This window comes from Salvia miltiorrhiza, unplaced genomic scaffold (genome assembly GCF_028751815.1).
Source record: "Salvia miltiorrhiza cultivar Shanhuang (shh) unplaced genomic scaffold, IMPLAD_Smil_shh original_scaffold_468, whole genome shotgun sequence".
NCBI lineage: Eukaryota > Viridiplantae > Streptophyta > Magnoliopsida > Lamiales > Lamiaceae > Salvia > Salvia miltiorrhiza.
In genome coordinates, this window is record NW_026651556.1 from 636,276 (window position 1) to 649,729 (window position 13,454).

The following is a 13,454-nucleotide window of genomic DNA, read 5'->3' on the forward strand; positions in this document are numbered from 1 at the left end:
AACAAAATTTTCAATGCCTAAAGTTGGAAAGGGATCGTCGTAAATGTTAATGCTATATAAGCTCAATTTTTCAATTTTTTTTTATTTAACTTTTTTTTACAAAAAAAACAAATTGTTATAACCAAAGAAAGGAAAAAACCCACTCGCACACACTCTAGCTCCTAAGGTGACTCGAACCCCCAACCTATTAGTTGGAAGAGAAGCGTCTTACCAACAGACTTTCGCGGAAGGCAGCTTTGGTCAGTGATGTGCTTTCTCGCTGGTTTTGTCCTTGGAAGCGAGTTTTCTTTTCGTGCTATGCTGGTATTGGTGTTTGCCCTTGCTGCGGGGAGCGGTGGTTGTGGCGTGTTGAGATGGATGGGCAGGGGTGTCTCTCTGACCTTTTTTCAGTTTCCTGGTGCGCTAGAGGCTGGGGTGAGGGAGGTCGGATCCCTTTGGATACGTCATGTCCCTCGTTGTTGGGATATGGTTGGTTCTCGCTTTCGCGGAAGGCTGCTTTGGTCGGCGATGTGCTTTCCTACGGGGTTACCCCTTGGAAGCGAGTTTTTTACAGGTGTCTTGTTCTGTCTTGTGTTTTTTCGCTGTTGGTTTTTTCTCTTCTGGGTCAGGAAGGTGTCCGGGGAGACTTGGGGACGATGGTTAGGCCGGAGTTTCTGAAGTCTCTCCCTCCTTTTTGGCTTTTTTGTTCTCTGGTTTCGAGTTTGTTTGGTTTTAGACGAGTACTCTTTTTCCCCTTTAAGGTTTTTCCCTTTGGGTTTTCTTTAAAGGGGTTTTAACGAGGCTCGGTCCTTAGTGAGCTTTGCTGTGCTCTCAAGGGTTTCTAGGTTTTTTCCTTTTTCTTTTTAATAAAATCCGATTTTAATATAAATTCTAGTCTTTATCATTTTGAGTTTACAATCCACATTAAATTTTCGATTATCTTACTCATCTTTTAAGTATAGATAAATTTATCATAAGATATATTTACATAATTTCTTATTGTTTGAATATTAATTGGTCAAAGTAGACAATTTATATAGAATTTATATAAAAATGACAGTTTAGGTATATTTAACTACACCCTCCGTCCCACTAATTTAGTCATCTTTCACTTTTCACACATATTAAGAAAATGAATTTAATCTTTTTTATTAATCAACTCAAAAATTGTGTTTTTATTTTTTATATCTTTATTTATTATGTTTACACATCATTTTTACATTTAAGTGAAACATTAAATAAGGTTAATTTAGTAAAATAATATTTTTATATAATATTAATTAAAAAGGTGGACTATCTTTTTGGGACATCTCAAAATAAAATAAAGGACTAATTTCATGGGACGGAGGGAGTAATTAATAAGAAGTACAAATTACTTTCGATCTTAAACCTTATAGTAAGTGATAACTATCTGCCAACTGTGTAACCCTCCGTTTTTTGGTACCTCTGGTACCCTCTTTTCTTATCTATATATTTAGCTTTTTCCGATAAAAAAAAACTATCTGCCAACTGTTAATCTAGATCGAAGCTTGACGACAACTATCCAATCTAAATTAACAATGAATATTACAACAAATAAGATAATAAATTGAAAATCGAGGTCGAAACCCACAAAATTGATTGCAAAGTCACCTCACAAATAACATGAAGAATCTATCAAAAAATAGACCAACCACTTAAACCATAAACACATATCTATATCTATCATAATATAAAAAGTGCATTGGACACAACATGTAAATTGCTTATTTTACCCTTATTACATACTCCTTCTCTCCCATAAAACATGCATAGTTTTCATTTTTAGTGTTTTTATGCATAGTCCATTTATAGTAATAATTCTCCCACTAAACATCACAATCAATGTGAGACTATTTCTCCACTCACACGAAACTTTACAGGATTTATTAAAATCCATGCGGTCTCATACTATGCATGTTTTTATGGAACATCGAGAATATTTTATTTTAAAATTAATTTCATAAATTACATATTATATACTATTATAAATATATATCAATTCATTAGATATTATACTAAATTTGTTTAATATATATCTAATATAATTATACAAGAAAAATTATTATATTCAATCAATCTTTGATCATTAATGTATAGCTATATTTGTAATAGAATATATTAAGATATTATTTTTATTAATGTTTTTAATATGGCAGCATCAAATTAGAGTTTCAATAAGACAAAATAATTAAGAATAATATATTTAATTTATTGTTTCTTAGACAATTTGATAATTAATTTTATCATACGATTAATTATTGATCATTAAAAATGGAAGATGGATTCATAATCTCACTTTTAGTGTGAGTGAGTTGTGTGGGCACACTTACTAAAAAAGGAAATGAGTACTCATTTAGTGGACAAACAAAAACAAAAATATGGGTACTCATTTCGTGGACGGAGGGAGTATCTCATTAATCATTGTTTCACCTTTTCACCACTCTCAATACTAATTAAAATACATTTTCACTATTTTCAATACATTCAACAATCTTTTTTCCACTCAAACACTCACAACTTTTTTTAAAAAATTCGTGTCATTTCCTATTAGAAAGTTCTTTCATGTACGTATGAATATTTTTCTTTTTTTCTTTTTGGGCCGGTACTCAAATAATTGGGACACTATCGCACTACTAATAATACCTCAATCATTCTTATTTTTCACATTTTTATAATTTTCAATATTAATTATAACACGTTTTCATTATTTTCAATATTAATTTATAATATTTTTTCACAATTTTTAATATACTCAATAAATTATTTTAAAACTCGTACTCCACCCTCCTAAGAAGTTATTTAAGGGATAGAAGGCGTAAGATTTTCCACTATATATATTTTCCAAGGTAGACGTAACACCAGACTTAGCTATTAAATTTAATTACTTGACTTATAAATTAAAATTTCTCACTGAAACATAAATTTAAAACATAAATATGAGCTCAATAATTAAAAAACATAGTCATTAATATTGTCAGGTTAGATGAAGCAGTGGTGGGAAAAGTCTTGGTTTGATTTAGTCGGCAATTAATTTGCTTCGTCTACACGTTGAACGGTAAACTCTTTCATAAGTTCCACATCGATTATTTCCATCAACTTGTCATTTTCCAATTATTAACATTACTATTTTTAATTTAACTAAGTTCAAAGTGAAATGATAGATTGATGGAAAGTGACAAGGATTTTTGTATATGGTCCTGCGAGGATATATATGTGGATGAGAAGCTTGGATTTGTGGAGAAATGAAGGGCACAAATTAAAATAAATTCACACAATTCGAGATGACATTACCTTTTTTCCTGGAATAAGGGCACAAATGGAGATCATGTTACCGTATTCCAGAGTGAATTGAATTGTGAATTACTAATACTAACTCCACCTCAATTTTGCACAACTACCACAATCAGTGGGCGGATACGGGCTCAACCGCCCTTCCAAATTTTGAGTTATATATATATATACATTCCAAATTTTGAGTTATATATATATATATACACACAGGAAGAAGTTCTAATAAAAATCTCTGTTAAAATGAGAACTAGGAACCTAATCTTGACCTTTTAAATATTAGATCTAATGGTTAAAATTTAGTCAACAAAAGAAACTGTGCATCTATTATATTTTACTGTGCACTTAAAAAATATGCAATTTATGCAATTGAAACCAACAATGCAAAATACTCAAACAAATCGAAATTGTGCATCTATGCAATTGAAACTGTGCATATATGCAATCGAAATTGTGCATCTGTAGTTTAATCTCAGCCCTCTATTTTATTTAAATCAATGGCTTTAAATTGGTTCTTAGTTTTCATCTTAAGAGGGGTTTTTATATTAACCCTACCCTATACACACACACGCATACATAGATTTTAGTGAGATTGTTATTTTTGGTGAGATCGTGAGACTAATGAATAAAATAATATATAATATTAAACAAGATAATATATAATATTTAATAACGATATTTAAAAAAATTAATAAAATTTTTGCTCCCTCCAAAACTCGAACCAGATAAATTTTTTTCTCTCTAAATAAATATTAGTTGCAACTTACAAATCAATCTAAAATCTCATTAGATATAGAAATCTCATTGAAACCCTCCCTTATATATATTCCCTCCGTCCACGAAATAAGTATACATATTTCTTTTTTCGTCCGTCCACGAAATGAGTACTTATTTCTCTTTTTGACAAGTGTACCCAAAAAAATTCTTTAATTAATACACTTAAAAAGATGGGACCCTTATTATATTCACACTACACTCAATACATTTTTTTAAAATCGTGTCGTCCACAAATGGGTACTCATTTCGCAGACGAAGGGAGTATAAAATTGATTGAAAATATAATACTATATTCTTTTAATAATTTTAACATTCATGTCATTTATTTAATATTTTATAATGATTATTTATTAATTTATTAAGTTTTTGTCTTATCTTTATCTTATTTCTTTTTCTTAATTCATTTTCAATACTGATTTTGAACCAATCCTCTCTCTAAAAGTAAGAGTATATGTTTGGTATCTATGCTTGGATATGATGAGATTAATAAAGTCAAGATAAATAATACTCTCTGTCCTGTTTTGAATGACCTAAAAAAATTGGACACAAAGATTAAGAAATGTGTGATAAAAGTGTAATTTAAAATGCTCTATTCCTTAAGTTATATGTGAAAAATACCATCTTTTATAAACATAAGCATTTTATGCTCTATTTTTTAAATACCATTTGATGTTAATGGGTCTCCTTAGTTTTTTTGTGAAAGTCTTACACATTTGATTGATTTGACAGTCATCACTAATAAAAGTCAACGATTTGACAGCTATTAGTCAAGAGTACATATGACCGACCGGTGAAATCATGTGTCTGCCCAGCCGGACACATGATCTAGCCACCCACCGGTCATATGTACTCTTCATATGTACTCTTGATTGATAGCTGTCAAATCGTTGACTTTTATTACTGATGGTTGTCAAATCAGTCAAATGTATAAGACTTTCACAAAAAATCAAGCAAACCCATCAACATCAAAGGGTAAAATAGGTATTTCACATAATTAGGGCATAAAATGCTTAAGTTTATAAAGTAGGGCATTTTTCGTATACAACATAAGAAATAGGGCATTTTTGCTTATTAACACAAAGTGTAAAGTGGTGGTGGGACTATCCAAAAAGTAGTATAAAATGACTAATTTTATTTCTAAATTTGGGTAGGGTCATTTGAAGTGAGACAACCCAAAACAGAAATTGGGTCATTTGAAGAGGGACGGAGGGAATATAAGAAAGATGAAATTAATTACTCCATCCGTCCCATTCTAACAGGCTCGTTTTTCTTTTTGAGACGTCCCACTAGAATAGGTTCGTTTTTCATCATGAGTATGAAAAATGTACTTAATTAGTGTGGACCACACCGCTTTCCTCCCAAAACGTAAGTTTCTTAATCTCCATGTCCAAAAGAAGTGAGCCTATTAAAGTAGGAGGGAAGGAGTATCTATTTAGGTGTTTGATAGGTAAAATAAAATTTTAAGATAATTAATATTGTTGTTTGACAGAAAATGATATAACTATATATAAATGAGCAAATTATAATTATAATTTTATATAATATTAGATAAATAAACTAAAAAAGAAGAAAAATAAAAATAAAATTTTAAACCTTGGCCAACACTATTTCTAATTATAAAATTAAGTTTTGAAAATCAAATTCACGACTATCACTATTTATGGTTTTATGGTTGTGAATTCAAATCTTAAAACTCGAATTTACGATAATATTTTTCTAATTTTGAATTCAAGTATTAAAACTCAAATTCACGTTGTTAGTATTGATTGTGAATTCGAGTTTTAAAATTTAAATTGACAATAAGAAATATTATTAGTTGTGAATTGTAATTCAAAAACTCTTATTCACTATTAAAAAATTGATAAATAATTTTTAAGTTTTTTACTTTAATAAAAAATTAACTTTTAATATAATAAAGTGGATATTTTGAAAGTCCATTCCATTTTAAAATATATTCGAAGTTTTTGTTCTTTGAAAGCAGCTATATTCGAAGTTGAGATAAGTATGTTGGCGTATTAACGGTACTGACATAGTAAATGGGTGGCGTTTGAGAAATAAGCTACCGACGTTGCCATACATTATTCAATACACTTAACAGTGACAATCTCGATATTATCACAATGATTTTGAAACGAGGATATATATGTATTTTAATTAATTAATTAAATCTGAATATGAATATAATCGCTCCACGCCAAATACCAGACTACATTATATATATACACACCTATCGACCACACACTCACACACTACAACAACATATAATATCTTCTCCCCTCGAAGAGAAGAGAAGAGAAGAAGACAGACATCATTATGTCTCCAAGAAACGACGTCGCTGCGGCAGCCATGAACGGAGTGGAGCTGGTGGCCAGCTGGCTTACGCCGACCGTTCTCTTCTGCGTACTCAACCTGATGATCGGCGCCATTTTCTTCCTCAAACCGCCGCAGCAGAGAAATGACCAACACCAGCCCAAGCCGCGGCTCGTCCGAGTTTCGTCGTTTCTCGAGCGGGTCAAGGCCTACAACCTATCCACTTACCAGTCCCCGCAGCCCGACCCGGCGGCGCCTCAGACCACTACCAAGCCCGATAACCTAGATAGTTACCGCTCCCTGCAGCCTCAACCGGCGGCGCGTGAGCTGGAAGTGCCCCATCACGCCAGAAGCAAGTCCGATGCCATGGATAACGCCATGAACCTATCCAATTACGAGGCTCCGCAGAGCGAACCGGCGGCGCGTGAGCACGTGGATTCCCATCACGTGGGGAGGAGCAAGCCTGAGTCGATGGAGAATGCCTTTAAATTTCCCAGTTACCATTCTCCGCAGCGCGAACCGGAGGCGCGTGTGGAAGATCCGCATCACGCGCCTGATGCGGTAGCGAATGCGTTCGACTTTGCCATGTACGAGTCTCAGCGGCCCGAAGCGGAGGAGGAGGAGCCCCATCACGTGACGAGAACGACGTCGGATGCAGTGGTGAAGGCGGCGCCGGCGGCGAGGGCGCTGAAGAAGTCGTTGAGCGAGAAGATCTCGATGGTGGAGGAGGAGGAGGAGGATGAGGAGCGGTGGAGGCCGTCGACGGTGAGGGAGAGGACGGCGGAAGACGAGGAGGTGGATGGGAAGGCCGACGACTTCATCAACAAATTCAGGCAACAGCTCAAGTTGCAGAGGATGGACTCCAATTTGAGGTATGACGAAATGCTCAATAGAGGGACCGGCAGGTGGAGATGATGATGATGATCATGATCATCCTCCTACTTCAATTTACGTTTATGCCCTCCGTTTTGTGCGTCTTTAGATACCCTCTTGTGGAGGGGTGATTTGGGCATTTCACATCACGGTTTGCATAACTAAAACTTGGTCAGCAATTAAATTAGTTGCTGTTCTAAATATTGCTATCTAGTTTAGGCTTATTATCATGTTGTTAAATGGTGTATTTTACAATTTACAATTGGTCATTGATGGTCTACAATCTTACTAGTAGATTTTTACTCTCTCTAGTTATATCATGGATATGATTGTGACTTCTCTCTAAATTAATACAGGAGCACGTGATTGAAAACTTAAATGGTGATTAACCGAGTTGAAAAATACTCCATCTTGACAGTATGAAAGCAACACTTTATCTAATACATATAATTATGGATTAGTTTAAGCGAGAAGGACATATATAGCCGCATTGATGTAGTTTAAGTATTTGTATCATTCTTAATTTAGTTTACCAAAACGCTCATAAATGTAGAAATCCAAGGAAAACGCCCCCCAAGCCTCCAAATCCTGACTCATCTTTCAACCAATCATCTAAACTCTCAGTCGTGTTGGAGACTGCTAACCTCAAGTCTCCTCCCACCAAAATGTGGGTTGTAGAGGCTGGTGGGAGGGATCAGATGCTCATCTGTGAAGCTAATCTCCTGTCCACCAACAAAATATTGCTTCTCAAAACCCATCTAAAACACTGCAATGTAAAAATAATAAAAATTAATTCAACTTTGTACTAAAATGTGCAACTGTGTACCATTTTTCAACTATGTATATTGAAGTGTCCCACATTGGATTGGAAATAGTGGCACGAGCCACTTTATATGGTGAGGCAACCATCTCCCTTATAAGGCCTTTTAAGGGAGGAATGAGCCCAATATCCATTTCTAACAATGTATAAGTAATGGATTGTACCTTAATTAATTCAACTGTGCCATAATCAATTTTGCCCTAATTCAAATGTGTTGTGGCCTAATTTACAAATAAATAAAAATTCATACAAATTGTACTTTTATTCTACTTACAATACTTTATTAAAATCTGTGTTCATCCTCAAACGAGTTCTCTTTTTCGTAGACGAAAGGAGTATTAGATTTTATTTATGAAAGTTAGGGAATACTATTTTTTAAAAATTTTATTTTTTGTAAATAGTGACAAGTATTATAATATTATAATAATATTTTATATAAAAAATATAATTAATAAATATAATAATGAAATACAATGTCACATAAAAATATAAAACATTAACTTTCATCATGTCTACGATTCTCAACCAACTCTGAAGCCAAAGAAATCAAGAGATAACAGAAAGACTCAAGAGCGTGCTATCAAACTACTATGAAAGCGAAAAGCTCGTGAATTCAAACTTAGATTAAACAACTAAGTCTAAATGAGGGGAAAATATTCATGTATCAGGTGCAAACAGAATATCGTGAATTCAATCTTAGTTTAAATAACTAAGTCTAAATGAGGGGTAAAATTTTCATGTATCTAGCGCAAGTCCGTCTTACCCCGAGTATCGTGAATTCAGTCTTAGTTTAAATAACTAAGCTTAAATGAGGGGAATATTTTCATGCATCAGACGCAAAATCTTCTTATCCCAAATGTCGTGAATTCGGTCTTAATTTAAATAACTAAGCCTAAATGATGGGAAAATTTTTCATGTCTCACGCGCAAGACCGTCTTACCCCGAATATTGTGAATTCAGTCTTAATTTAAATAACTAAGTCTAAATTGGAGTAAAAAGTTCATGTATTAGGCGCAAGTCCATCTAACCCGTATATCATAAGTTTAGTTTTAATAAAGCTAAAATCTAACTAAAATCTAAACTGTGAGATAAATATACAAACACTTAGAAAAATGACACATTCAGATAAAGTTGGCTCTCATATAGCCAAATAAACAAATCATGGAGCGAACCCTCTGGTAGTCCAAAGTCGCCGAAAAAAACATAGTCAATGATACAATAAGAGTTCAAGTCTAGCCCAATGGCAAAGAACTAAACTAAGGGACTCTTAGGGCACATACGCCCTATGAAAATTTAAATAAGTCTTAGGGCACATACACCTGATTAAACATAAATAAATATAAAGAGTCTTAGGGCACATACGCCCGATAAAACAAAAATAAAGATGAAAACAATATAAATTGTCGGCATCGACGTCGTCTAGGATCTCGTCCTCATGGTGTGTAGCTTGAATTTTCTTCTACATTTGGATATTGCCAGAATTGCCCCAATATTTGTAGGATCCGTCCAAGACTTGTTCACTCATTTCAGCTTGGGATTGATCACAACTTCATAACAAACATCTTGGAGCTCTTCGCACCGAGTTACCTCCATCTCAGCTAGTGTAGCCTTGAGATGATCGTTTTCTTAATCTTTAGAAGTTAACTTAGCTCGAAGAGATGCCTACAGATCTTTTAGTTGTCCGGCCTGACTCAACCACCTTTTTTATAAGCTCAAGATCTTTTATTATCTTAGCTCTATCAGTATGAACACTCTGCAGTTGTTGCTCAATCTTAATCCTAGCCTGTTTCCTATAGAGAACATTCTGATAACCCTACAAAAAAATAAAATCAAAGTAACACAAATCAATCAATAGTAATTTCATTTCAAAGAAAAAATGAAAGAAAACATGAGCTTAATTACCAAGGCTGAAGAAGCAAACACATCATAAGCCTAGGAAACTCCATAGTAGTTCAGCATGACCTTATCCTCCTCAAGTACAGCTTCTTAGGCTGCCCTGACAATTCATTATACCAGTGTGAACCGAAGCGTCAGAATATTTAAATACATGGACAGAACCGTCAAATAAGAAATCTTTATCAGCCACGGAAGCCAGTTTGTCTGGGGAGCGACCTGATGGGACATTGACCCGTTGAACATCGATCGAGATTGGCTGCTCCGCTGGCTCACTCGAACTTGTAGCATGTTTCTTCTTATCTTTCTTTTTCTTCTTCTTCTTTTTGGCCAAGAAGGCTTCATGATCAACTTCATTCGGATTGTAATGGAATTTCAAGTTAGCCACCCAAGTGTCTGCATACACTCGTTGCTCCGGGATCAGTTCAGACAAATTTATATAAGTGTTCCCCTAGTAAAATTTTCAAAGCCTTGAGACCTAACACAACATTACATTCGACAAGAGTTTTGGGGGTAAATATACCTTATGGGGGAGTGGAAGTCTATTTGGTCTAAAGTCCCCGCTCCATCGGAAAGTATATTCACCCCAAAACTCTTGTTAAATCTAATGTTGTGTTAGGTCTCAGGGTTTTGAACATTTTGTCGGGGGAGATGGGAGACTTATATAAATTTGGCTAAACTGATCCCGGAGCAACGAGTGTATGCGGATACTTAGATAGTTGACTTGAAATTATGTTACAATCCAAATGAAGTTGATCCTGAAGCCTTCTTGGCCAGAAAAAAGAAGAAGAAGAAGAAGAAGAAGAAGAAACAAGCTCGAGTGAGCCAGCTGAGTAGCCAATCTCGACCGATGTTCAGTGAGTCGACGTCCCATCAGGTCGCTCTCGAGGCAAACAGGCTTTCGTGGCTAATGAGGATTTCTTATATGACGATTTAGTCTACGTAGTTATACCTTATGGCATTTCGGTTCATACTAGGAATAACGAATTGTTAAGGCAGCTTGAGAAGTTGCTACTTAGGATAATAAGGCCGTGTTAGACTATTATGGGGTTTCTTAGGTTTATGATGTGTTTGCTTCTTCAGCCTTTGTGGTAATGAAGCTCATCTTTTCATTTGAAATGTTATTACTATTGACCGACTTGTACTACTTTGATTTTTTTTTTGTAGGGTTATCAACATGTTCTCTATATGAAGCAGACTAGGAATAAGGAGCAGCAACTGTAGAGTGTTCGTGCTGATGTGGCTAAGATAATAAAGTAATTTGAGCTTGTAAAAATGGTGGTTGAGGCGGGCCAAGCGGAGCTAAAGGATCTAGAGGTGTCTCTTCGGGCTCAGTTAGCTTTGAAGGACGAAAAAAATAGTTATCTGAAGGCTAAACTAGCTGAGATGGATGTAATACAGTGCGAAAATAACCAAAATGCTTGTTATGAAGCTGCGATGCGTGAGCAAGTCTGAGTCCTACAACTTAGAACAATGTTGGAAATATCCAATTGTGGAAGAAAATTCAAGCTGCACACCATGAGAATGAGATCCCAGGCGACGTCGATGGCGACAATTTATGTCGTTTTCATCTTTATTTGTATTTGAATAGGCGGATGTGCTCTAAGAATCTTTATATTTGCATCGGGCTTATGTGCCCTAAGACTCCCCCAGTTTAGGTCTATGCCATTGGGCTAAACTTGAACTCTTACTGTATTATTGACTATATTTTTTTGGCGAGTTCGAACTACCAGAGAGTTCGCCCCATGGTTTATTTATTAGGATGAGAGCTAACTTTATCTGAATGAGTCCATTTGTCTAAGTGTTTTTATATCTATCCTCCATTTTAGTTTTTAGTTACCTTTACTAAAACTAACCTTATCATATACGGGCTTGCACCTGATACATGAAAATTTTCCACCTCATTTAGACTTAGTTATTTAAAATAATACTAAATTCACGATATTCGGGGTAAGACGGGCTTGCGTCTCCGCACAGCTGCACTGTGCCTTCGCCGCGCTTCACTGCCACCCGCCTCAGCCTCTCCTCCGCTCAGTCGCACTGCCATCTTCTCTCTTTCTCTCTCCACCACCTCCCCCCTTAGCCTCTGCATTGCGCGCCTCCGCCTCGTCGCGCCGCCCTTCGCCTTCAAAATTTGCTGCGCCGCACCTCGCCTCCGCTTCGTCGCACCTCTCTTTGTCGTGCGTTCATTTCTCAATCTTGCTACGCCGGATCGCACCGCTCAGAATCTCTGCCATCTCTCTCTCTCTCTCTCTCTCTGGTGCCCCTCTGCCTTGCTGTGCCGCGCCGTTCATCTGCTTCGTCGGTTTAGTGTTCGACAGTTCAGTGTTTGACGCTTAATTGCTCGACACGCGATGCTCGAGGTGCTCTATGCTCGATGCTCGACTCTTCAGTGTTGAGCAATGCATGAATGGTACATAAGGGTAAAAAATGTCCTAAATAGGTATAATTTGTTGTTTTGTAAATGGTGGGTATTTTTTATGTTTTGACTTTAAAAAAGTGTATATCTCATTTTGCCTCTAATAAGAAATATATCCTGTAATGATGGATTGACCAATTCTAACAATAAATTTTAAATTAAAAAGGTAAAAATTAGTTATAACTAGACTATTGAACTCTAATTGTAAAAATAAAATTTATTTATTTTTTAGTACGTCCCCCAAATATATGTAATTTCTATTTTTGGACACTTCCTCAAGTAATTTGATAATTTTATCCTTAATGTGAGATCATTTCTCAACTATCAATACACTTTTTCCAGTATTAAAACAACAAGTTTTTCAATATATATTTTTTTATTATAATTCGTATCAAAAGATTCCATCCATAAATATAAGGGACGGAGAGAATATATCTTTTAAAAATATTAGAAATAATTCAATCATCTATTCAACATGATATTCCCTTATTTTTTTTTCATTCTTATTTATCTAAATTCTCAATTTAATTACTCTATATTTTTTTACATAATTAGATCAACATGATTGTGATCTACATTGCATGTATATATCAAACTATCTAATATGTTATGTTGATGCTTTATGTGTTCTACATATTATTTAATTATATCTATTATAATCAATAATTAAAGTTGTATGGATTTTATAACATGATAGCAAATTGTAAGTTTGTGAACTGCATGATTAGCAATAGTTTTTTTTGAGAGACTTAAATGCAAATTAGAAGTCTCAGGTCCAGAGTTAAGAGCGCTGTTTCATCTCATGCAGCAGATTCGATTTCAGCCGTTGATTTCAACGGTGATCTTTAGCTGTAGAGTTGTTGTATGCAGCAGCATTTATTCTTGTTGATGGATTCTGTTTCCATTGACTCATTGTATGAGAAAATAGGGTTTGAAAGTCAGATTGAGAGATAGAGATAGTGTTATTGTCCAAGATCCTTGATTAACCTTCCGTGGACGTAGGTTCAAAAGAATCGAACCACATATTCTTTGGTGTCGTTGCTTTTATATTTTGTACGTATCTTGCGTTGAGTT

General features: G+C 34.9%; 1 protein-coding gene across 1 annotated transcript; it reads left to right on the plus strand.

The window, feature by feature from the left end:
- Window positions 1–6,194: 6,194 nt before the first annotated feature.
- On the plus strand, window positions 6,195–7,563 carry LOC131004871 (pathogen-associated molecular patterns-induced protein A70-like). The gene has a single exon (XM_057931622.1). The coding sequence runs from the start codon at window positions 6,379–6,381 to the stop codon at window positions 7,288–7,290; it is 912 nt and encodes a 303-aa protein (XP_057787605.1). The 5' UTR covers window positions 6,195–6,378; the 3' UTR covers window positions 7,291–7,563.
- The last annotated feature ends 5,891 nt before the right edge of the window (window positions 7,564–13,454 follow it).